This window comes from Hyalella azteca, unplaced genomic scaffold (genome assembly GCF_000764305.2).
Source record: "Hyalella azteca isolate HAZT.00-mixed unplaced genomic scaffold, Hazt_2.0.2 contig2982, whole genome shotgun sequence".
In the NCBI taxonomy this organism is placed as follows: domain Eukaryota; kingdom Metazoa; phylum Arthropoda; class Malacostraca; order Amphipoda; family Hyalellidae; genus Hyalella; species Hyalella azteca.
Genome location: NW_025933238.1, coordinates 240365 through 266920, shown reverse-complemented (window position 1 = coordinate 266920; position 26556 = coordinate 240365). Strand labels below are relative to the sequence as shown.

General features: G+C 38.2%; 2 protein-coding genes across 3 annotated transcripts; both read left to right on the top strand.

Annotated features, from left to right (window-relative positions):
* Positions 1-61: 61 nt before the first annotated feature.
* Positions 62-5109, top strand: LOC108672929 (innexin inx2). Of its 2 annotated transcripts, XM_018160697.2 has the most exons (8): positions 62-148; positions 536-746; positions 1309-1533; positions 1711-1815; positions 2221-2326; positions 3075-3199; positions 3537-3718; positions 4016-5109. In XM_018160697.2, the coding sequence occupies exons 1-8, from the start codon at positions 105-107 to the stop codon at positions 4200-4202; spliced, it is 1185 nt and encodes a 394-aa protein (XP_018016186.1). In that variant the 5' UTR covers positions 62-104; the 3' UTR covers positions 4203-5109. The 2 variants fall into 2 exon arrangements, with proteins under 2 accessions (XP_018016186.1, XP_018016187.1); XM_018160698.2 differs by lacking the exon at positions 1711-1815.
* A 2665-nt stretch (positions 5110-7774) lies between these two features.
* On the top strand, positions 7775-26117 carry LOC108672916. The gene is made up of 8 exons (XM_018160676.2): positions 7775-7931; positions 14346-14511; positions 15522-18037; positions 18444-18843; positions 19140-19449; positions 19853-20174; positions 20661-20864; positions 21279-26117. Exons 2-8 carry the CDS (start codon positions 14429-14431, stop codon positions 22847-22849), a joined length of 5406 nt encoding a protein of 1801 aa, XP_018016165.1. The 5' UTR covers positions 7775-7931; positions 14346-14428; the 3' UTR covers positions 22850-26117.
* The last annotated feature ends 439 nt before the right edge of the window (positions 26118-26556 follow it).

The following is a 26556-nucleotide window of genomic DNA, read 5'->3' as shown; positions in this document are numbered from 1 at the left end:
TTTATTGTAGTAATATTCATTTTTGGTAATATAAATGTATTAAATAGATGGGTATTTTCCATTACTGAATCATTTATTTTCCAGAATTGAATTAAACTTAAACAATGTTTTCACTTTTTGACGACCTCAAGAAGCAAATCAGCTTCAAGTAAGTAAACTTCATCAACTATAGCTCGATAAATGGACTAATTTTCTTTGTGATCGGCTAACAGAACTTACACCCGCTATTATTCTTGGTTAATATTACTTATTAATCATAGAACATCGTTCACTGAAATAATTCTCGCCGTGATATCACTGAATAATATGAGAAAGAATATGATCGAATTCTCTCGATCACTGTAATAATCTGCTTGTCTATATTTGCTTCTGTAAGCTCTCTGGGACAGTGCTTAACGTCCGTTAATCATATTCATGGATAATAATTAAGTCTTTTTATATGTACGCATTAATCATTAATATACGCAGTCGGCGAGCATGGATAATAAATTTCTATTCATCTCTATTAATCTTAATCTGTCTTAATCAATTCCAGGCATGAGCATCCAACGGTAGATTCCACGGTATTCACGAGCATGAAGCTGTCGATGGTGGGCACGTTGCTGGCCTGCATCCTAGTCACTGCCAAGACCTACATCGGCGAGAACATCAACTGCGTGACTGGCTTCAAAGCCCAGGAACATAAAGCCATCGAGACTTACTGCTTCATCTCTTCCACGTTCTCTTTAGTCAATGTGTCCGAGGCGGTGAGATCTCCAGACATTAGATGATATAAATTACATTATGCCTGTGGGGGCGAAAACCATCTTTGTTGTTAAATCAATATCTCTTGAAACTTTTCTTCTAACGCTTTACTTTCAATTTTTGAGTAAATATTCTGTTTATAACAGCGAAAACAGGCCAATAAACTGACGATAGCAGTAGTGTACTAACAAAACTCAATAGTTTTATTTGGCAGATGATCTTCAATAATTTCAGCTGTTACCAACTTCTGTGTTTAAGGCGGGGCAATAAACTGGCCTCCTTATTCGTGCAGGAAGTCTTAGATACAGGGACTTGTTCCATCGTAAGAGTTGTCTTTTATAGGAACATCTGTCTATGTCTTGTCCTGGAACAGCTATTGGAAAACTGACTATGTCTTATCCAAGTACAGCTATTCGAACAACTGTCTATGCTTTCACTAGAACAGCTATTGAAACAGCTCTTTATGTCTTATTCAGGAACAGCTATTGGAACAACTGTCTGTTTTCACTAGAACAGCTGTCGGAACAACGATCATGTTGTAACAGTGGCAGTTTCCCCCACCAGGACGCCCCCTACCCCGGCCTGGGCCCCGTTCCCAGCTCCGGGGAAGAGGACCCCCTCAAGCGCCACGCCTACTACCAGTGGATCCCCCTGGCGTTGGCCATCCAGACCGCCGCCCTCTACTTCCCGCGCTGGCTCTGGAAAACCGTCATCGACAGAAAAAAATTCAAAAATATCCTTGGAGATCTGGATTCTCTTCACCTCAAGAATGAAGGAGGCAACGAGGAGGTAGATCCCAAGGCTAATTTTCATTAATTAACGTGCGTAGTAAATTTTGACGTTAGCTTCGTGTTATTTTTTTCTTGTTTTGTTTTTATATATGTATTTCTCTTACAGTTTTAATTATCTCTGTAATAATAAATTTTGATATGAGACTTTTAATGTCATTTCCGTGTGCTGGCAAAGGAAAAAAGCTCAGCAGAAGCGAAGCCGATGTCGTGGCAAAGTGACACGGATGACATCAAGGAATACGGAAAACCTAAGAAAACGCTGCTTAATTTACCTGAAGAGGTTGGTTGGTATTATATATATACCGGCTTCAGCATTTATTCACCGTAGGCCTTTCGCCGATTCTTAACTTCGGAGAACATTCACAGCTTGTAGCGATCTCGAACGAGCAACTCACTGCTCTAATTTTGCTTTGCTTTAACCGCCCGGCTTCCTCGCTGATTCTGACCAGAAACTGGCGCGCAGAGCTGGGATCAAACCCGCGCATCTCTGATCCAATCTTGGTATTCTGAACTGTAACCACTGGGCCACCCTGCCCTTATTGTGATGACTTCCAACAATCTATACTTCACCTGCGATTGACATGCTGCCTTTCGGCTTTACCTGCGATTGACATCGAAAGATTTATCATTATTGCATTTATTATATGAAAACATGATATTTATTTTGTTTATCTATGATTTGCAGTTGTTAGAGAAGTCGGTGCATTACGCCGTGGAGTCGCTGGGCACACACACGGCGTACGCGGCGCGGTTCTTCATGTGCGAGGTCATTGCACTCGTCATCTCCATAGGTCAGCTAACAGATTAATGATTATATGACCATAGGTCAGCTAACAGATTAATGGTTGTTTGAGTATAGGTCAGCTAACAGATTAATGATTGTTTGAGCATAGGTCAGCTAACAGATTAATGATTGTTTGAGCATAGGTCAGCTAACAGATTAATGATTGTTTGAGCATAGGTCAGCTAACAGATTAATGATTTTTTGAGCATAGGTCAGCTAACAGATTAATGATTGTTTGAGCATAGGTCAGCTAACAGATTGATGATTATTTAACCATAGTTTAACTAAATGATAAATGATTATATGACTATAGGTCAGCTAACAGATTAATGATTATTTGTCCATAGGTTAGCAAACGGATAAATGATTAGTATTTGACCATAGATCAGCTAACAGATTCATTATTATTCGAACATAGGTCATCTAACAGATTAATGAACATTTGACAATAGATCAACTGACAGATACATGATCATTCTGCAACAAATGACTCATGAAAATGATTCATCATACTGATCAAGCCTGCGTGTCACAATATTTATGCAGAGTTCGGTCGGCGTGGAGTTTCAGTTTGGCGCCATTGAGCGGGTTGCATTTTAGTTGTTATTTGTTCAATCTAGTTTCCTTTGTTTCTCCTGTTGTATGAAGTATTCAAAGTATTACTTTTAATTACACTTTTAAAAAATAGACGACCTCGTATGCATGCAGAACAATTTAAAACATTCCAGTAAATATAATTGCTACCTGATCCACAGGCAACCTGTTCGTGACGAACGCGTTGCTTGGTGGGGACTTCTTCGAGTTCGGCAACACTGCTATCTCTTACCTCTTCGGGGACGTGACCGACCTCACTAACCCACTTAACGTGGTCTTCCCCAAGGTAGGATGAACCTTGCAGGTCGAAAATGTGTCATAAAGGTGATAAATTAGAAAAAATGCAAAAATTTCATTGTGGCCTCACATATGAACCAGATTTGTTCCAAATTATCCTGTTCAATTGTCTCGACATTTACTGATTAATTTGAATTATTGGTCGTTTGAAGGTCATTATGGTCCAATAACTGAATACTTTTGGAATAAGATTCACGCACTTGGTAATATAAGTGTAGTTTTTTGTCACCACGACTTCTAGCCTCGAAAATGATTGCTTAAAGTTATATTTTAGCTAATTTTTAGATATTAAGCGTCGTCTATCAAATCCGTGCTGTCTTCCAAAGATCACTAAATGCACCTGGAGCAAATTCGGCCCAACTGGCAGCATTCAGAGCTTCGACGCGCTGTGCGTGTTGCCCCTGAACATCGTCAACGAGAAGACGTACGTGATGCTCTGGCTCGTCTACATCGTCTCCACGACCATCGCCGCCGCCGCTGTCCTCTGGCATTTCTTGCTCATCTTGTCGTGAGTTCATAAGCTTGATCTTTAATCTTAATAATTAATACAACTTTATTAATTATTAATACTAACTTAATGCTAATACTAATTAATACTTATACTATACTAAATACTAATACTAATTAATACTTATTAATACTAACTAATTAATTAATAATAATTAATAAAACTTTATTATGTTAATAAATAATTCAGATATATGTACTCTCGCTAAACGAACCAGCTAATTTACAAAACTGTTCTTTCAATTTGGAGAATATTTGTGGATTTTTCTGGCTGAGTAAATATTTCGTTGTGGAACAGGAGTGGCTTGCGCCACAACTACTTGGTCCTGCGCCTGAAAGACGACGAAACGAAGGAGGTCTACAGTTCGATGAAGAAAAAGCTGAATTATGGCGACTGGTTCCTTATTAAGCATCTTAGTACAAAGATGATGCCCACCTACTTCGAAGCCTGGCTTGAAATGGTCGATAGAGAGATCAAAAAGTAAACATATGGAACATAATGCTAAACTGTTTCCGATTAGCTAATGAATCGTAATTTCTTAATTTATGAATATAGACAGATATATTCCAACCTCGTGTAAGGTTATACTTCTATCATTTAGTAAGAATCACTCAAACTTCAATTTAAAGAAAGTTTGTAACATGAGTTAGTCGCCATTCAACGGGTGTGAATTTTTATCTTTTATATCAAAACACAATTCAGCATATCGAATTGTTCAATGTTGTTTAAATGATTCATCAAACATACGAGTGACAAGGAAACAAAAAATTTTATTACTTCCAACGTACGCTATCAGTAACAAGTAAATTTTTCGTACATTTTATATAATTATTAGATATTTTTACGGCGTTCAGACCAAAGTTCACTAGTCGGAAATTAAGCTGTCATATTTTTCAACGGTTACTTACACATTTTAATTAGAAATTATGCCCGTTAGTATTCAAAATAGGATTAAATATACTAAAAGCATTTTTTGAAAAGTTTTGTCCATAATTTTTAGAGAAAAAACCTATAGGCTGCAGTAATTACACATATTCATGTAAATAATATAGATTAAAATGCAATGACTAATGAACTTTCCTCGCAAGATGTTTTGAACAAGTGCAATAACGTCAACCAAATTTATAGACAAATGGGATAATTAATGCTGTAAGAATTGCGTAGTTATTTGTTACGCTATGTAAGTTCAAATGATTGGTACTAATTTTTGTTCCAATAAAGTGACAATATATAACTCACAATTTTAGTTGAAGCTGCAATTTTAGTTGAAGAGGGCATGTAAAGTAAAACTTGATCGCAGTTGGATTCAAGGCATTACACTTTGTATTTTTAATAAGTATGTTCGAGTGTTCAATAAGAGAGATTTAATTAATAAATATCCTGGTCTCTCATTTGTTGCTCTTGTGTATCCTTACTTCTATGTAAGTACTTATATTACCAGTCTGCTTATATCACAAGTTCACAAGGAATTTAATAGCAAAGAAAACACCAAGCAAATTTACCATATCGATATTGAAAACGTTTCGGAGTCCAGCTCCATCATCAGTTAGAAAAATTAAAAATAAATAAAATCATATTATATCAAAATCCCATGACAGACATAAAACCTAATCAAGACCTAACAGTATATAAAAAAACAGGACTCGATTGGAACAACTTAGTCCTAGGGTTCACGAAAAGAATATAAAAGCCTAGCGATTCACTATTTCCAGATTATATGAACTAAACGCATTATTGAGACACGGTTTTCGTTTGAAGATATGTAGAGACTCCAATATTCTCAAATCCGAGCAGCCAAAAGTGAAACCGAGTATCCTGAAATCACTCTCAGATACAGCCACGTCGCACTGTTCAGCATGGAGGCGTACTGAAGAATGAGGAGGTCTGGAGAGAGGCAAGTTAGAACGATAGCTCCTGCCACGGTGTTCGGAAACCCGGATGTAAAGTTACGCGACGTCATTCCAACGTACGCAGATGCACAGCGTGCACAACTAAACTCATAGACCAGGTTTAATCGCATCCGAGCAGGAATAACGTCCTTATACCTGAAGAAAGAACCAATTTTGAAATTATTTACCAGTAAAACATGCAAATTTATATTCGGGAAATATTTCATGAACAATATCTTTAGTTCTCTAGACATAGTTTCAGACGCACTACCAAAATAAGGCAATGTGCAATAAATAGTTTTCTTACTATCACAATCAGTCACAGTTTCATAAAATTTGTTAGATAAGAAGCGTTTGATTTTACTAAATACAAGGCACGATGGAAAACCATTAAGCTGAAACATATTACGAATGAACTCGAATTCCAAATGCATATCATGGAAAGCAGAACAGACCCTACAGCCGCGGCATATCAATGTTTGGAGACTATTCATTTTGAAACTTAAAATTTGAAACTTCAATTTGAATTTATTCTGCTCGTTTCGTTTCAAAATGTATAGTCTTCAAACTTTGATATACCGCGGCTATAGGGTCTGTTCTACCTTCCATTATATGCATTTGGAATTCGAATTCATTCGTAATATATTTCAGCTTAATGATTTTCCATCGTGCCTTGTGTTTAGTATAATCAAACGCTTCTTATCTGACAAATTTTCTGAAACTGTGACTGATTGTGATAGTAAGAAAACTATTTATTGCACATTGCCCTATTTTGGCAGTGCGTCTGAAACTATGTCTAGAGAAATAAAGATATTGTTCATCAAACCTGGTCTATGAATTTAGTTGTGCACGCTGTGCATCTGCGTACGTTGAAATGACGTCGCGTAACTTCTACATCCGGGTTTCCGAACACCGTGGCAGGAGCTATCGTTCTAACTTGCCTCTCTAAAATATGTCTCAACTGCAAATGTCTTTTGCTCTGTAGTCCAAGGCATCTCGAAGCTCACACGTGGTAGACTCTTAGATCAATCCGTCTTCTTAATGAATCTGAAACAAATAACAGGATTACTTGAGTATTGTGGAAATTATTCAACTTTTTATGAGCTCTGTTTTTTTTGTGTCACCCTGTAATATGATTTTATTCGTTTTTAGTTTTTCGAACTGATGATGGAGCTGGACTCCGAAACGTTTTCATTATCGATATGGTGAATTTACTTGGTGTTTTCTTTGCTTTTAAATTCCTTGTTACTTCTATATACTTATTTAACTGATTATCTTCCCTCGCTTCGTGATGATGCTATTACACAACGTTTGTAGTTGTTATTAACGCTTTCTTTCATTATTCTCAATTATGTCAAGGAGTTTAGCATTATTTGCTCGATTTTCCTTCGCTGTAAATCTGGAGTACCTGCTGTTGAACTCCAGAGCTAATGAAGAGGAACTTGGCAGTCCAGGCTGTGAAACTCTGAAGCCTCGACTCAACAGCTCCAAAGTCAATCAACCTAAAGTGAAATTTCCTATAAATAGCACATCAAGAATGACATTTGATATATATGAGGAAGAAAACGTGTCGAAAAATTTTCTGCGCGATTAGACATAGCGTATATGGGAAGCTCGAGAACTGCGCGCAGCGGAAACAGGGCCCCAATTTACTCAAACGTCATTTTGTTTCAGCTTTTCTGTTGCTAGAACGAAAAAAGACACAGATAGTTTGAAAAAGTACAACTTATTTATAGAAGCAAAATTGTTCGTGTGGTGTACTTATACTCTGTCGGTTTGGGTCGAATTTTTTCCCTTTACATTTAACAACCCTTATGCGCCCAAGCATCTAATCCTATAGTTTTTATGAGGAGGAAATTTTTTCAACAATTATGATAAACCAAATAACTTTCATATCAGAATTTTGCTTAATTATAGCATAAATACATTTTGCATAATTGTGTCTATGCTGGCTTCTACATTTATTTAATGTAGCAGGTATCGCAAGATCAATAGTTTATTACTACGCGGTTACGCCTAACTTGATAAATTTTAAACTTTTGAAAATATTTTCTTTAAATTGTGTTAAGATACCATTGAAAAGCATTTATAATGTGTTTTCCAGCCTTTTCTTTCTATTTTATAGATTTTTGCAGCAAAATGTGATTCACCTGGGTCAATGACTCGCGCTGTAGCAGGATCCGCTTGGTAGAGGAGGCCGCCATTACTACAGTTATTGCACACATGCGACAAAAGCAAAAGCTTCTCTCGTGCTTCTCCATTCTAAATTGAACTCAAACGTTTGACTGTTGTTATAGAAAAAAAATCTAAAAACTTTGTGTAAGGTAATTAAAGACTGTATTTGCCACTGTTAGCGTGTTAATATTAAGTTAACGTATTGTAAAATTGTGACGCAGTTGGAATAGAAATGGCGTCGACAAAGGAAAGTGGCTTTTTGGCCAGTTTCTTTAATGCTGTTTGTACTGTTAGCTTTAATTGTATCTATCAAGATAATTTGCACAATAAACATGGCTAAGAACTCAAAAACATTCGTAGCATTCGATCTTGCATTCCGTATGATCTCTGAAAAGAAATGCTTATAATTGATAATCGATAATGGCCGCCATCTTGGTGGTGGAGGGATAGAATAATGCCTGGCGCATGCGTATCTGAAAACAATAATTTTACGCATCCTATTACACAACCATATCTCCGTTACGATTGAATATACCCTCTTGAATATACTAATCTTTTTTTTCTGCAATTCCATCGTCACTTTACTAACTATAACTGTTTAAGTTATAGCTGTTTTTTTATACGCGGAGGTTGCGCACCTGTTAATACTAGTTGACTTATTAATTAACTAAGAAAGTAATGTATTAGTTGCCATTCAAAACGCTCTAACCAAAAAGTAAATAGGCTATATTGATTATACAAGCTTACAACTTCATGTTGAATTAGTTCTCTGTTTGTATTGTTCTTCCTGACATGATTAGGTCAATAAGCCTATAAGGTCATCACGGATCACCTTGATCAGTGTCAGTGATTCTGTAGAAATATTTTCTCTTGAGTCCTATTATTAAGTTGAATGAATCACAGAGCAAGAGCAGTAAATATTGTTTGAATATGCAGTTGAATTATACACCTAGAGTACATTTTAACATCCATTACCTAACTGCATCAATGATCATGCTACCTAATCAAGACTGACCAGAATATATTACAAGCTTCTGTATAGCTATCTTGTACATCAAGAAGTGAATTTATCCATTGGTTCTGGTGCAAAGATAGATGGTAGGTAGCTATCACACAGTAGGTACTGCATAGTGGCAAACCAGAGATTTTTTAGAATCGGTTCATTTTTAATTTCTTCATTTACTCAAGAATTAAACTAATTTCTTATGTATGATAATGCTGGTATCCAGGATACTTTACTGATCTACTTATATTATAAGACTCAAAAATGAACTTGAGGGAGAGTCTAAAAAAACTCTCTGCTGTGCCACTAAGCCTACTATGCCCAGTAAATAATAATAATAGAAATAATAGCAGTTTCAGCGTTTAGTAGGCTGCAGGCCTGTTGCTGATTCTTAACATCGCATAACATTCACAGCATTTTGCAGTCTCGAACTTGCAACTCACTGCTACAATTATTCTGCTGTGCTTAACCGCCCGGCCTCCTTGCCGATTCTGACCAGAAACTGGCGCACAGAGCTGGGATCAAATCCGCGCCTCTCTGCGCCAATCTTGGTACTCTGAACTTTAACCACTGGGCCACCTCTTACCTAGGCTATCAAGAAATCTACCAAAACATTTCCAGTTCCGTTGAAAACACTAAAAGCTTTTCTGAAATACAGAAATAGTAAGGGATTTATCATGTAATAAGCAATTGTTTCATAGAAAATTTACAAAAATTATGGGTTCATTATAGATCGTAATGTGTAATTTTATTTCATTATTGATAATTATTAGTCATAACTTGTAGGCATGGCTCATGGCTGCACTGCCTGCACATATAATTGTATATTTTCTACTTATTACTGAAATCTTGTGGCTCCAACTTGACAAATTTTCAATATATTTGGAATATCACAGTCCAATCCTGCCCATCAAGCTCATATGTAAACAATAAGATGATGATATTCATCAAACAAGCAAGCGTGGAAAACTTATACCTTTAGGCTAAACTCGGTTTAGTGCCGCAACTAGAGGTTTCCCGCCATTTCTGGAACCATGAGGCCGAGATTTCTGCAAGATGAATAACCTCCTATCCAATTGTTGTCAAAATTGCACGATGAGGCCGCTAGATTCCAAACGTATTACAAATTTGTCATGTTGGAGCTGCAAGATTGCAGAAACAAGTGGGAAAATTACAATCCTACTAACAGGAATCTGGTAGCTTATAAATGGTAGGAATGCAGAATGCCCTAGTTTTGGCTTGGAAAAGTAGGCAAAGTCCATGCCTGGGCCCTGGCTGCTTCAAAGTTCAAAATGTGTAACATATCCACTTTCCAAGCTGCGATTCAAACATTTCAACCAATTTTGGAGCCACCATAATTTCTGCTGGATCTATTATATATGCCTTATCTGATTGTTAACAGAAGTGCCACATCAAGCTGCCAAATTCCAATTATTAACAATATATCACTTTGAAGCAACAATATTTCATTGTTTAGTAAGAAGTTTTAAATTTTACTGTTTTTGTTATTTCCCATGTTGCAATAGAATCTGCAAGTTTAAAGTGTTTGATACAAGTCCATGTAAGATTAAAAATGTTTGTTTATTTGGAGTTCATTTTCAATCTTGCATCACTAAATCTTCATGATTAATTAAATTTTAAATTTGATTCTTTAGTCTTTGCTTATCCACAAAGAATACAATTCAATGTTAAGAATGAATTAGTTGACAGTTCAATATGCAGTTTTGATATATAATAAATGGGTTACCCAATGAGTTGTAGCATAGAAAATGGATTCATGAGTCAGAATTCTTTTGTAATTTGTACTGCTACTATATTGATGAGATCTTGGCTCCAAGAGTCAAGTAATAGCTCTGAAGAAAGATATTCCTCAGTCTGGAGACCTGGCCTAACTGCCTAAGAATATTTTAGATTCACTGCTTTGAATAAATGTTTTGAAAATGACTATGTTGATGTATATATGCCACATATGTATGTGGCCCACACTGGCAAGGATATGTAATCAGTGTTTTGAATAAGCCAAGGTACCATTGTGATTGATCAGCTGCCAAATACTTTGCCATGTAGATTGTGATTTACAGAAATGATGGATGATCCAACTTGGCTGATGTGGTCTATGATCATTGCAGATTAGTGAGATAACTGTCCAGTTGATATGCATACTGGAAAATCTTGAATGGTGTTGATTAGATAATCATGATTGGTAGTAAATTGCAAGGAAATCTGCAATTCCTGATAGATACCATTTAAGGTTTAGATGGCTTAATCGTGAAGAAAATTGTTAAAGATTTCAATGTCCTAAGGGCATTACCTTAGTGCTTAGTATTCAACGTTTTCCAATCCTTTCATAATTTCAAATCGTCAGAAACTCCCAAATTAAAGAACTTCTGAAAAATTGTGTATTGGCAGTGTTGTATTCTGTGTATTGTATTCTCTCTCCAATCATTATGTGGAGGGTTATTGTGTATTACAAGATGCATTTCTAGTTTCATTATTTTATCAGAGTTGAAATTTGTTTCAAAAACCATGATTGAAAAATTGCATTTGAATGGCTCCAGAATATAAGAGTTGATAATTTGCTGGTAAATTGCATTGAATGAAATTATCTTTACAAGATTTGTGGCATGGAGGAAATTTTTAGTAAGCCTTGAAATTCATGCTTTGGAAGTAAAATACAATGACTGTTACAAGAAGAGGAACAAGAACAAAAGGTGCAAAGAGATCCCAAAGAAGCAACAAAAAGTATAAAAGTATATATAATGTTGTCATTAGTTGTTGAAACACATTCCTTCTTGAATCATGATCTGAAAGGTTCCAAGTCCAAATTTCATTTATATGAGAATAACATTACAAATGTTGCTGTATCAAAGGTATTAAACTGAATTGTATGATGGATATGTAAATCTAAAATGGCATCTCTGATGATATTGTTGATGCTCCAAGTATGACTGCATTCCAGAACAGACTAGATAAGGCTATGCAGGAGCACATGTTCAATCTTGAAAGGCCAAATACCCAATGGAACTATTGATGAAAGTCCAGTAACAATTTTAAACCACCGTCAGTTATAAAGATCTTGTCAGAAGGCCTGCTATTAGATCTGTGAACAAATCGTGAAAAGTAGAAGGATTGGCAACAGGCCTAATCTTCAGCACCAAATATACTGGATATAACATACTATTTATACTGTGACAAACTGCCTGTCAGGTCTGAATAGCAGATTTTGATAAATGAACTTTTTCTGTATAATATCAAATCTCCAATATATAAATTCAAAAAATTCTCAAACTAATTCATTCAAATCAAATGGGAGACTTAGAATTGTCATTGAATGAATAAAATAAAATACTTAAAAAAACTTTTTTAAAAACCACGTTTTTCTTGTGGACTAAAAAATAGAAAATAAATTATGGCTCGCCCCAAAAACATGGGTCGGGCTGTACGTTCACCATCAAATTTCCAAAATTCGTGTGTTGTGTGCTTCTCGCTTTAATCATAAATCAGCCCGACCCACGTTTTTTGGGGCGAGCCATAATTTATTTTCTATTTTTTAGTCCACAAGAAAAATGTGGTCTTTTAAAAAGGTTTTTTAAGTATTTTATTTTCTCCTTTTTAGTCCTACATAATATTCATTTTATTTCAGTTGGCCACGCAAATGCACGAAAGAAAATTCTTTTCGAAGTTCTGTAGAAAATTGTATTCGAGGGGATACATTGGTGCATGTAATTTCATTTCATTTCATGCACCAATTTAATAAATTCCACGCATTTCATTGAATAAATACGCCTGGAAACGTACAACAAATTATTGATTATTGTATTGTCATTGGGAGCTGAGCTTCCCTAAAAGTTTCAGAGCGCTAGCTAGCGGGAAAGTTGGTGAAATATCGATTGCAAGATTTGATCATCACAGACAGACACGAAAGTGAGCTAAGAAAAACGTAATCAAATTATTTTTGCTTTATATCCAAGTTATAAACTCAAATATAAACTCGATGATAGGCTTTGAAATACCGTATCAGGGAATTTAAATATTTTTGTAATCAAATGTAATGAAAGTGCAAGTACTCACTCTCTACTTGGCTCTCTTCACACCCTGGCTTATAATCTTGCTTCCACAGTATAAATGTATTTCTGTGCATCTGCCAGCAATTTAAATAATATGCGTTTAAAAAATACTTTTTAAAGACAACACTTCTGAACAATACAGTGTCTTGGATGTTACACATGTACAATGAATTTCTAATTTTATTTTCAAATATTAAAAAAAATTATTTTTCAAAATTTTTTGAGATATAAAAATTTTGTAAATTTTCAAAATTATTTATTCTGTCAATTGATTCATGCATTGTCTCTGACTTTATGCAATTGTGCAAAATTTCAGATCAATTGGACAGGTCAAATTGTCTCATATATGAATTATTAGATTTGTGGAAGACGAAATTATTTGTAAAATTTTTTTAATAATGAAAAAACATTTTTTTAATTGATAAAATTATTTATTCTGTCAATTGATTCATGCATTGTCTCTGACTTTATGCAATTGTGCAAAATTTCAGATCAATTGGACGGGTCAAATTGTCTCATATATGAATTATTAGATTTGTGGAAGACAAAATTATTTGTAAAATTTTTTTAATAATGAAAAAAAAATTTTTTAATTGATAAAATTATTTATTCTGTCAATTGATTCATGCATTGTCTCCAACTTTACGCTAGTGTGCCAAATTTCAGATCGGTTGGAAAGGTAGAAGTGTGTTAAATGTCGATTTGTTTGTCTGTCGAGACAGACAGACAAACAAGAAGTGAAGTTAAAGAGAAGTGTTGTAATAAAATGGCTTCATTCCAACTGAGAGATCTTTTAGAGAATTGATAATCTGTCAGTTCAACCCTTATGTATAGGAAAACCTTGCAAGATATATCAGGCACACTTACGTATAGGAAAACTATTTGAAATATTTCATACATACAATTCAATTTGTGATTTTGATGGAGAAAATTCTTCCTTTTGCAAAAAAAAATATTGTAGTTCTTTCACTTTTCTTCAATTGGAATGGAATTATCTTTTTTGAACCAGTTATTACCAACTTTTTTAGCTGAAAAAAGGATTGAGTGGATTCATTTGTTTTCTTTACCTGCCTGATTGACAAATCAATACAAGTGTAAAGAATAACTTTGAATGATAAACACCTTGAGGGACACAAACTGAATTAGCTGCAAGAACTCGGTTGAATGTGAATGAACCATTCGATGAGGTGAACTATTCTTCAACTTGCAACAGGTGCTGACAATCGACTATTTTCCAATCTGTTTTGAGTAAATGAGTCATTCGGACAATTTATTCCATTTTCTGTTAGCATCAAGATCTTGCCCTTTCCTGCTGTTCAAACCAATATTATTTCTAAAAATTAGTAGGAGTCATATGCTGTTCTAAATTATATAGTCAAGTAGCCAAAAGAAATTAATTATTTTTACCAACCCTCAGTTCATGACTTCTGATTTTATCAATTCTATTTGTTATTCATTTTATACAAATGTATGACGTTTGCTTGTTTGTGCAGTTGAGTGTTTTTTTCTGCAAAGGAAGAGAAAGTGTAATGCCATTACCAAGAGGTGCTCTGAAGCAAACCACAGGAGAGTCAGAATGGAGGCAGGCAAGGAGCAGCAGCACAGAGCTCCTCCCCCCAACTCCTGGACCCCTCCTCACACACCACCTCATAATATGGGGTATATTGCACACCGGTTACAAATTATTTATTGCTAATTCAATCTCTTGTTGAAGCATTTTCTCATTTATGGAGAAAAGGCGCTATTGTGCTTGTCATGTCCATCCGTCCGTCGTCTGTCTGTGTGTGACTTCACTTTTTTGTTGATGATAAAATGCACTCTCTGTCACTCACTGCAGCGAGTACTGAGTTAAATTTTTTTTAATGCTGTAAGTGGATGTACAAAATTGCTCCAACATGTTTCTTTTGATTGTTTTTATTTAACTAAAACTTCCTGGAAATGTGTTTGAATATATCATTTTAAATTATACATGTGCGATTGATGACCAGAGAATTGATTGATTTATATTATCTGGGAGTGGAACTTCAGATATCAATTATCTATTAAATTAGTAGATAAAAAGATGTGATTTTAGTTGCAAATATATTTTGGTTGTATGCAAAGTATTCAAAGTAGAGAGTTATGAGCTTATTTATAAATATCCTGTAGATTGTATTCAAATTACTAAAAAAAAGTCTTGCAACATTTCTAAAAAGATTTAAAATGATGTTTTAAAGGAAAAAGTCCAATTTACTATTGTATCTGCATAGTTATACCTTGCCTTTGACATATAATAGACATTACTTGACAAATTTGGCTGCTTGGATGAGTAATTATAATTTTTATCTTCTTGTAAAATAATGATTAAGGTGAATCATCCTTCAATAAATTGATGTTCATGACTAAGGTAAGTTTGTTCTGCTGTAATCTACTGGCTATTATTTTTTATATTGAAGTTTGGCTTTAAATGGAGGTTTATAAATTATCTAATCTTCTTCATAAATTAGAAGAATTTGAATTGTCATTTTCACTGTGATCTGGTCTTGGTTTATTGAACTCAATATAGTTCATCTTGGCCAACTGTTTAAAAATCAAGTTTCCTGACCAAGACATTGTGTTTTAAAATGCATATAATTTAACAAATTGATCTAATTTCGTAGCTGATGTGACTGAGTGATGTTTTGTTGCAGTGGATTTGGCGTAACTGAGCTGACTAACGGATGTGGAAGTGTGGGGGGTTCCCCTCAGCAGCGATGGTGCAGCAGCAGCAGGTTGGACAACAAAGGGACAAGCATGCCACGTAAACTAGCCTCATATGGACGCTCTCCTTCCACCCTGCCTACCATTCTGCGTTCCAGCTCCCCTCTACTGGGAACCACCAATATCAATTCAGGCAAAAAGTTGAATAGATCTCAACCTTACACTACATCTGAAGCTTGTGTGGCCGTCACATCCATGGCTTCCTCATCGCTTCCTGTGCCTGCTGTCCATGTCTCATCCAGGCCTCTACTCCAAAGTCCTGCTTCTATTAGCTCAACCATCAAGTCACCATCCACCTATGTTTCTAAAGTTTCCAACAAGAGCACAGCTCCACTTGCAAATTCTCCCCCAACAACCAATGTTACTTCTAGCAGCCCTACAAGTCGTGCAACCAGCGTCAGAGTGTGGCTTAGCAGCACCAATCACTCGCCTGTCAGGAGTACTTCAGGAGGCGCTCTAGTCCTGCCCTCGGGATTTGATGTAACCAAGCTCTACCCTGAGCTCTCCAAACTCGGCGTTGTTAAGTCATCAAGTGGGCCGACCGTTGTAACATCGCTCCAAAATGCCAAGCATCTGGGGGATACTGAAATAAACTCTGTAATTAATAATCCCTGCTCTAAAACTACTGGAACTAACCCCATAAATTCTATTGACATTAATCAATCTAAAAATTTGGGAAACATGCAGCTCTCTAGTACATTGAACTCACAACTTAAAGGAGCTTCTATAAATTCTTCTGCTAACACTACGGCATCAGTTCCAAGCTTAAGAACAGGTAACGCTACTGGCTTTCAGTCCAGCATTAGTGTCAGTGCCGAAGTCAACAAGACACAAACAAGAAGCCCTTCTTTAGCAAGTGTTCCTATTACAACGTACACTACCAGTATTATTAGTCCGATAAAGGCATCATCTCCTTCACCAAATTTAGTCAACTTTATTAAGATTGGTGGTGGCTCACCTGTTAAAACATGCAATGGATCGTTGCTTGTACCAGTTTCAAGTAATGATATCCGGCAAGCACGACTTTTACCGGATGGTAGGATTGTTGGCATAAAAACTAAAGAATTTGTTGGAGAAAGATGCTTAGAAAAACACGAAGTATCAAACAGGACGAGCATAGTGTCACCTGTACCCTTTCATGAAAATAAATCGCCGCTTGTGTTGAACATGTCAGTATCCCAGAATGCCCTGATCTCCGGGACAGATGGCAGCGGTCGCACTACATCAAGCCAAGAACCTTTAGCTACTAAGCAAATCAACAAAGTTGTAGGAAGTTCTCAGCCTCGTGAGGACAGTGGCCTGAGTTGTGCAAGCCGTAGTAGCGTAGAGGAAGCGGAATTGCAAGCTCGAGCAAAACAACTTCAATTGCAGAAACAGTTGGAGCAAATACACGGAGGCTTGAGCAGAGCTGGCAAAGCAGTCACTGTTGCCGATTCTACTGTACCGGTGACTACTGTCAAACAGTTCAGATTGAGTCAGAAACAAGTTGCTTCTCTCTTGTCTCAAGCAACACTGTCACCCACTTCTCTTACCGTTGTTTCTACAGCCTCTTTACTTTATTCACAAAACTCAACTACAACTCTATCAACACCTGCTGGTGTCAAGAGAAAAGCTAGCCCTGCTGCATCTCCTAGAGCTTCAAAATCTTTCAAATCTAGTGCTACTTACGGAGTTGCTCATTCTGGTCAAGGAAACTCTTCCTATATAAGTACAAATATAGTATCTAATATTTCTAGCTCGTCTTCTTTACAATCTTTATCGCCTCCTTTTATTTCTCCCACGCTATCTATTAGTAAGAATGGCTTATCAGTTTTAACAAGAGCAAAAGTATCCAGCATTTTGAAGAATTCTGCTGTCCCTTGTCCTGCTAATCCAGTAAATAGTGCTGGAAAAAGCGCGACCGATTCTTTAGAACATAAAGATTTAAGTCTTTGTGAGGAAAAAGCTACTCTTCATCGACGAGTCTCGTTCAAGACAGTAGAAGATGAGAACTCTTCAACAAGTGCTGAAGAAGTTCAGCTTGCCTCTCGTCCCTCGGGAGACAAGTTGCCCATTGAAAGGAACTATTCCCGAAAACTTGCCACTCGACTTTCTCCGATGAAACCTCTCGACCAGAGAATTTTAATCAATAATTCAGTGAGCCACATTAGAACCAACCTATTTGATGATAGTGTAAGCAATTTAAAACATGTTCAGCCGCTTGGGTTTCCACTGAGTCAGTCTTCTAATTTCATAACTGCTGAGAATATTGATCAAAAAATTGACATCAAACCTGAGAGAGAACTCGAGTTAAAGGGAGAAATTCCTTGCAAAGTATTACATGTACGCTGCAATGCCGGAGAAAATCTTGGACCTCTTGCGCCTGATCTGCCTGAGCCTGTACAGCAGCTGCACTCTATTCTGGCGCATCAGAGCAAGGCCACCAGTCAGCCTATTATTCCATACAGTGAGTTCGTGGTCAACATATCAATCAATGGCTTGAATAGTTCTGTCATTTGTTGTGCCTATTTTCATGTATTACTATTTGATTAGCTTTAAAAATTACTATTGCAGATATTTGGGTAAAATTTCAGAAAGTTGCATGATTTCTGGATGAATAATTTTTATGTAGATTATTTGAATCGATAAATTTTCAAATTTTAAAATACTATAAGTAACTTAGATGGTAATTAATAACTACGTGACAAATGAATGGTCAAGTTTAATTGCTTTCATGTGTCGATGACAGCAGCAGCACGCCGTAAATGGTTGATGTTGACAGAGTGGTGATGAATTTTAAAAACTTTTAATTGCAGTATATATCCTACTAAAAGATGTCCTCAAAATTTTAAGATGTAACTTTATTTTGGCAGGTCTACTGGAGCTGGCGGATGGCGAGGGCGATACGAATTCCCGTTACCTGCATTCATCAAGTAAAACTGATGCCCAGGATGTCAAAAATATAAAGCTCAGCACACCTCTGATGCCTGGCCTGGACTGCTGCAGCGCTCGTAGAGAAGCCCTCATCACGGCCAGAGTGGCGTCTAGCGTTGGCGACCGCGCGTCTGATGAGGCAGCGTCGCATGATGCTGGCCACGAGACGCGCGTGGCCAAGCTCACGCTGTCGGTGCTGCGACGCCGGCGAAGGCGGTCCCGCGCTCAGACTTTGGCCCTCATCAGAGCGACGCGTGTCAGCCCTCGTCTGACCGCTGCTGCCTTCGCCAGATCCCAGCCGCAACTTGTGGATCAGCAGCTCAGTGCTTCGTATGAAAGGTAAGCCTATCATATTTTTCTATTGGTGCATTAATTTAAAAGTTCTACGTCTGATTTTTTGACATTCATTTAACTGGTTCTATGAAATTACATAAATAATTTATAAATGATTTTTTAAAGAAAACTGTAAAAACGCTACCGTATCTAAAATTAAAGTCAATCAAATTTATTGCGTATGCACTACAATCTTGTATGTACTACAATGAAAGTAATTTCCAAGTCTGTTAAGTTTGGTAACTTTTTAATATTAATTTGCTTCTTCATCAATATTACCATTTTGCTTGTGAAATGAGCAGTTGTGGGTCTCGCGTGTCGTGCCTGCTACAGCTGACCACGTGTGTGTATGAGCTGAGTTCTGTGGCGTGTCGCGACGAAGCATCGGACGAGAGCGTCACGTCGCCCGGCAGGGCATGTGGGGCGCCCGCGCTACCTGGCACACGACACTGCCTGCGTCACATCACCTACAACGTCGACCAGCAGATGTTCGTGCAGTGCTGCGCCAGGACGGAGGAGCGCGGTGCCCTCTGTAGGGTCCCCGTCTTCTGCCTTAGCGACCAGCCGCTCTGTGCTGCCCACAAGCATCTCGCCAACAGCGAGGACAACACCGTGAGTGTTTACCGAGAAATGTTTCTCATGACCTGGGCTTGGCATTCAGTAGAAGAAACTTGATTGCTTTGGTGGGATACCAAATAACAATGCAGGTTTCTCCTTTATTTGATTTACATACTTATTAATAATTATTTCCAAGTAGAAGTTACTGATCGTCTTAAATAAAATGAATTGTCTAATTTGTAATTTAAAACTCGTGACTTCCATTTATTATTTCCAGCTATATCCTTCACTGTCCCTCAATATTTCTGACCGCCCTTAAATTCAAATGCACTCTCTTCAACACGCCTGACTGCCATTGACATTATCTTCCAATACCATTCACTGCCCATCAACGCCCCTGACTGCTCCCCAGCTTATCTCTACCCCCCATCGTAACCATGGCCGCGTTTACTTGCAGTCTGGCTGCGCGAGTCCGAGTTCGCCGGCACAGGGCATCACGGCGCGCAAGTGCCGGCGTCGCGGCAAAGGTCCTGCGTCGTCACGCTATGGTAAACGCAAGCGGCGCCGCTCCATCACACCACACGCTGCTGCCGCTGGTAAGGGCGGTGGTAAAGGAGGTGGAAAAGGCGGCAAAGGCAAGGGTGGAGGCAGTGGTAAAGTGGTACCTTCCACCTCCGTGCGCCCTCCTATGAACAACGGACTTGTACTTCCCTCTGGAGGCTTCCACTTGTTGCCGTCTTCGCCACCGCACTCACCATTCAGCGCTGCAGCCTGTTCTGGTAAGTCATGTCTCAGGGCTAGTTATGTAATTTTTTTTTCCTTTTGCTGGTCAAACAAGGCTCCTGCATTTTTGTTTTATTATGATTTGTTTTGGTCTTGAATCAGTAAATCATACATGTATGCTCCAGATGTGAAACCATTAGAATCTTTCAGGAATAGTGATTTTAGTATATCTGCTACCGTATTATATATTGTTTCTTGTCCAAAATATTATTGCTCTTTTATTTAATATTGATTTTTCTCGACTGTGACTGCCGTGTTAGTATTTGTCGCTTGCTGACCGCGACATGGTGTGCTACTATGTCTCACGACTGTAACGTCGTCCTGGCCGCTGCTACTCCATTTCTAACCCTGTGGTGCGACTGACTGCCCATTCGTCCCCTAGATGGTTTGATGAAATAATTATTGCCTGTTACTAACTAATTCCTTCAAGTACAAGTAAGTTATTATAACGTGGTCACCTAATTGCCAACGCTGCCGAGCAGAATGCGGGGACGGGACCAACAGCTGCTGCTGTCCCGGCAAGGGAGAAGAGGACGACTTGTCAGGATCTTTTGACGCGAGCCTGGAGCTGCCCGGCAATGTGGTGGCTGCAGCGTCGCGCCTCTTAGACCCTCAGCATCTGCACGACCTCCTGCTGGAAGAAGACCATCACGCTGACATGTTCCCGCCATGTTCCTCCTCGCCTGGTAGGTCATGTTTGTTGCTCATCCATCCTAACGTGCGTGTCTCAACATTTTTAATATTGGTGAACGGTGAAAAGCGTCTCTTTCTTTCTTTGCTGCCGTTTCTCTCAGATTAATCGTCAATTTATAGTCGCATTGACGAGAAACTTTTTTCAATATATGAACCATCTTGATTCCGGAATTGTAAACATGTGCTTCCGCACACACACAAGCGTACTTGGGTGTAAATTTCCGTAATAGAATTATAAGGTTTGATTAAACCCTCCCGTTTATCATAAAAAGTAAAAACATAGCGTGTTTGTTTTTACTATTAAAATGACCAGATTGTTTCTTTATCTTTCATTTATTTAGTCCCACAAATGTAGCTAAATTACTGCCTTTATTTGGTCCGAACTTACCGTATTGTTCATTTCACAGATGTTAAAGTCGAAGTAAGCAGCAACAGCACCAATGCGGTCAATTCGGGCGTTCCCACAGACGCATTTTCCGTTGGCGGATCTCAGCAACAGCAGCTGATGTCAGGCATGCCTCAGCTGCAGCAGTGTGTTACTGACGCCGGTCTAATTGCTGGCGCACTCGATTCCTACGCTTCAGTTATGGACGCCAATATGCCGATAGACTCCATGATCTCTTCGTCTTTCAACCAGCAGGTGCTTAACGTTATCAGCCAATTTTTGGGTAACATGGACGAGCAAGATGTATTGATGCTGCAACAGCCGCCGACTACGTCCGCTAGTTCAGCTCTGAACATACCTAATACTACCCTACCTGGAGATGTTAACGATCCTAACTGTATTGTGAACACCTCCTGTAGTAACTCAGGACTCACTTACTTTGAACAGCCGAATCTTTCTTCTCTTCAGAACCTCCCTACTTCTTTAACTTCCACCTGCAGCGACCCAGCATCTTTCTTGCCATCGACCCTTGCTGCCTCTTGCACTTGGAATGGAAGTCAGTTCCCTGGAAATTTTACTTCCACCTGCGCTCCATCTGTACCTTTCCAGGCGACCTGCACTCAAGCTCTTTCCACGTCTTCAATCGTCGATTCTCATTCAGAAACTAGCCTAACTGGAAGTAGTATTAGAAACGCTTCTCAGCCTGGGTTTGATACATTTGAAGTCCCTTGTCGGCCTGATGACAATCAGGAAAGTGTGGATGCCAGTATTGGCGAAGCGTTTTCAAACTCTCGAGTTCTTGACAGAACAGGAGAAAGGACTCTTAACCACTGCACAGAACAGATTATCGCACCTGATTTTACAAACAAAGCCTCAAATAAGAATCAAGGGGATGTCTTCTGCTCTTCAGTTGTGCCAAGTGCTGATGAGAACGCATCCTATGGTGAATCAACTCTTTCAGCCGTGTGTAGGGGCGACCTACTGCAATACAATTCATTAGGAAAAGAAAATATTGGTACTGGCGTTGCAAACTCAGCTTTTGAGTCGCCTACGAGGATTCCTATTACGACTAATCCGTCGCATGTTAAAGCAGTAAATAATTTAAGTCATGTATCTAGCGTCGATTCGTTACACGAGTCATTTGATAACAGTGTGTTAACATCATCTGGCTTTTTGACGCGTGTTTCGAATGTACCGCTATCAACGTCCGGAACTTTTACCACTTCGGGCGATATGTTATCTGAAGTTCCCAATTTACTAAGAACAACTTCTACCGGTCCTTCAGTAAGCCCTGCACCAGACGGTATTGAAAGCAACCAGGGTTCTTTCAGTCAGCTGCCGTCACCTTCTATGCCGCCGACTCCCTCTGATGACGATATGACATCTGTTGTGGAGTTCCCTTCTCCGCCTGCATCCGATCCTTCCATGACGGACATCGAAGTGAATAACACTCCTGACATCGGTCGTGTTCACGATACCGCCGATCAAATTGAGCAGTGCAAACAGCGGCCCTTGCTCTACCACGCTCCTGACTGTCGCGTTTTGCCCGCGGGATTCCGATTGCTGGATACAAAAGCTCCGAGACTGCACTGATGAGTGTGTACTCGTCCCTGTGAAGCAAAACTATGTTTTTGCAACCACTTCAGTTGTTGGTGCGGATTCTTATTTCCGACTTGGTCACTTTCCACGTCAGATTTAGACTTAATCACATGGGAGGGAAAACTTTGAAATGCGTGATTAAAAGTCTTCTGCAGCTGATATCCCTAAGAAAATTTGGAAGAACATTGTGTGAACTCTAGTTTCTTGATAATGCTTAGGGGGTTCTTGTGCATTCGTATCTTTTCAACTTAAAAAGTTTCGTGTTTAATGGTTTTGTTGATTGTAAAGCGTGATATTTGTTCATGCTATGTAACAATGTATTACGTACTGGAGCCATGATGTCCATCCCTAGAATTTGCTATCTTTTGTAAGTATTCCTTATTTATTAAACCTTTTTATGCCAAAGACTCACTTAAAACAAAGTATAAGGGTGGCATTTAACGAGGTCGAATTCAGTTGTTTTATGTTGTATAATCTTGTCGCTATTATCTTTAACTAGGATTTTCTCTATTGGCTTTGGATTGAAGCTCTTGTTTGTGGCCTTGTTTGCAACTTTGTGTTGAGTTTACGTCTCGATGCCAAGATTTACTATAATATTCCCCCACCACAACCTGACTAGGTTATTAACGATTGTCTTCTACATCGGCCCGTTGGTCATGTGAACAAATGTCTAGAGCTATATATCTCGACTTGACGTCCTGTTTCCACTCTAATAAATTCGGGTAAGTACTAGCCTTGCGTCAATGAAATCCGTTTTGCTTAAAATAAAGTTCCTGTATAGTATTCGTTGACCTGAAGAACAAATTACTGCATTCATTCACAAAGATTAATATCTCTCATTGAAAGACCTTGCATTGTATTTGGTATTGGAAAAACAATAAAATGTAACAAATTCTAATTTCCTAAGTAAACTTTAGTCTAAGTTCGCCGTGGAACTTTTACTTTCGAAAGTTTACAGTGTGATGTATTTTTGTATTTTTTCTCTCTCTACAAGAAGATATATAAAATAATCGGAATGATATAGTGATGGCCCCGCCGAGAAACAGTGATGTCTTAGTCCTGCGTTGCACTCGCGTGTGGATTGACCCAACGAACGTCTCGATCATATTGTAATTGTGAAAGTAATTAGTAAGTCTCGATCATATCTTGCCTTCTGATATAATGAACTGCATCGGAATCTTTGTTATGGGCTTTTTTTTGTCTTTATTTAACCCTGCACTTTAATATCTTTGTAAAGTCTAGTATGGTTCTTATAGTTCAGGTTATGAACTCGTTAATGCTGATAGCTAAAATTGGGTCCTATTTACCAATAGTTTCGGTTCGTGAAGTGAAACATTGATGGACTGTAATGTTGATAAATTAGTTAATTGTCAGCAAACTTACTGGGCGGTTTCCCTTGTATCTAACTCACTGCTTCAAATCATCCGTCATCATCGTTACATTACCGTAAATTTCTTCCAGGAATTCCCTGATCATTATTGGTAAGTCTCCCGAGTTCTGATACGCTTATTTCCTCTCCAGAAAGCCATGGCTTCACACGAGAATATATGAACTCTTTTCGTGCCCGCTTGGTCAAGTGATGGTGAAAGATGAACCAAGCACTTGCATGGTATCGTTTGACGTCTGTGCAATGATTCAATAATTAGCTCTTGGTCAATAAAATTGTCGAGAGAGTCGGTTGGGTGCCCAACGGTGGCGCTCTAGCACGGACTGTTACATCTTCAACGCTTATCAAGGACACAGCTAAATCATTCGTCAGAAAGCTGAGAGCTCACCGTGGCCTATAATTTAATTATGAACCGAAATGGCGGCTCATGAAATGGTGTGTGCACGAATTAATGAACTCATTATTGCTCGGTTAAACCATGGGTTTCGTGGAGAGAGTCTCGCTGGTGTGTTGCTAGCTCGACGACCGTCGCTTCTAACGCGCATTTTGTACATATTGTAATATTTATTATTCTGTGTCGTAACCTAGCCATCTAGAAACCTTCGTTCAGTTTATTTATCCCAACAGCTGTTACTACAACGGATGAAATTGTAGCATCGGAAAATGCAGCATTTTTGAACGACCAAGCACAATTCAGCTTGCGTTCTCACTATTATGAAAAACTAATTTTTTTAATTGAGCTTTTGTTGAAATTTATTTGTATGCTTATCATCGCTGCTTCCATTTTGTTGTAATTGGAGAGTCGAACTAATGCGTTTAATCCGGAATTATTAATTTAATAGATGTTATGTGTCAGTGAGTGGTTAAAATGTATGTAGTCGAATGTCGATACTGAGTAGTCAGACACCAGAATTAGCGCCCTCTGTTGCTGCTGCTCTTCTTTCAGCTTCATGCTATTTATTTCGAATCGTAATGTTTCCACAAAATTATTATTAGTCTGTCTACTAAATTTTCACACACATTTCTTTGCTTGTTAAATTTTCATGTGTCTCATCAGCAACTGATGTTAAGCCATTTAATGTGTGCTTGACGTTGAGACCGCTTCATTGCCTTCATATGCTGATATTATTTCGTATTATCTTATCTTTCTGGCTAATCCGTTTAGCAAGAAGCCTGATAGTGTCCATTGCAGTCGGCCTGCGTTACCTGAGTGTACAGTAGCCTGTAGTGACTCAGCTTTTATCAAATGACCAACTCTTAACAAATTACCAAACCTTGAAATGCCTCAACGAGCAAAGCTTTATCCTAATACGCCTAATCTTCTCTGTACTTTATGATCTCGAAAATAACTTGTTAGGATTTTCATGCGTAAATGGTGGCGAATGTCACACGCTGCTTCATCTATTCTAGTGAATTATTCTCAGGATATTTCTGAAACTCCTCAACCAAAGCAACCCAACACTGTCTCGTTTTTTTTTTCTTTATTGAATGATCAACTTAATTGACTTTAGTCGTTTTTAGTTTTCGTATTGCCGAGGCTTAAGAGTGTGAGCAGCAGTTGCAGTGCAATGGCTTAGATATGGTGTTAAACGCCCTTACTCTGGACTAAATAGAACTGTATTCCTTAGCTCTGTGGTGTGATAATCTGCGAGTGGTTTCTGTTCTTCAAACGGTACAACTTCTATTTTTTTATGTTCTTCTGGTTAGGGTTTAGCCGCCGTCTGTTCTGCTGTAGGCAAGTGAGCGTTGTTAATGAATGCCTCGCTATCTAATTTATTCAAGTATGACGAGTACAGTGTAGAGTAGCCGTCGACAGGGTCATACTTTCTTTACTGCAGCGTCCTAGAGACTGAACAAATAAACACTGACGTAACTCACTCTTTAATTTGCCTTGACAAACTTTGACTCGACGTTCACCGTTGTCTGGTGAACGTTGGTCAGCTGATGCTGGAACATGTGCTCAACATCACAATCATTACCGCCTGTACGAGAGATCTAAGGAGCTAGGTTCTAAAATTTTCGAAATCTTTCGAGTCATAATGATACATTGCATTAACAAAATTAATCATTAACAATATTCCTCGCATTTCTATTGCTATTCAACTAGTGATTGCATTCGTAAATAAAAGTGAGATGTACAACTGAAAACATGGTTCAAATGAAAACAAGACTAGTCATGAATCCAGTTGAACTGATGAGAACAGGTGCCTATTAGACAAGCAGATCACAATGCTTGTAACGGCAGTGATAGCTAGCAAGATAAGATAACACGCACACCTCGCACGCAAACTACTCCCGTTTGTCGTGGGCCACA

Excerpts from the sequence above, each read along its gene's own strand:
- LOC108672929 (XM_018160697.2), top strand. The coding sequence starts at position 105 with ATGTTTTCACTTTTTGACGACCTCAAGAAGCAAATCAGCTTCAA. Across the intron at positions 2,327-3,074 it reads TGCACTCGTCATCTCCATAG|GCAACCTGTTCGTGACGAAC; the intron begins GTCAGCTAACAG and ends CCTGATCCACAG. Across the intron at positions 3,200-3,536 it reads TTAACGTGGTCTTCCCCAAG|ATCACTAAATGCACCTGGAG; the intron begins GTAGGATGAACC and ends TGTCTTCCAAAG.
- LOC108672916 (XM_018160676.2), top strand. The coding sequence starts at position 14,429 with ATGGAGGCAGGCAAGGAGCAGCAGCACAGAGCTCCTCCCCCCAACTCC. Across the intron at positions 18,844-19,139 it reads CTCAGTGCTTCGTATGAAAG|TTGTGGGTCTCGCGTGTCGT; the intron begins GTAAGCCTATCA and ends TGAAATGAGCAG. Across the intron at positions 20,865-21,278 it reads GCCATGTTCCTCCTCGCCTG|ATGTTAAAGTCGAAGTAAGC; the intron begins GTAGGTCATGTT and ends TTCATTTCACAG.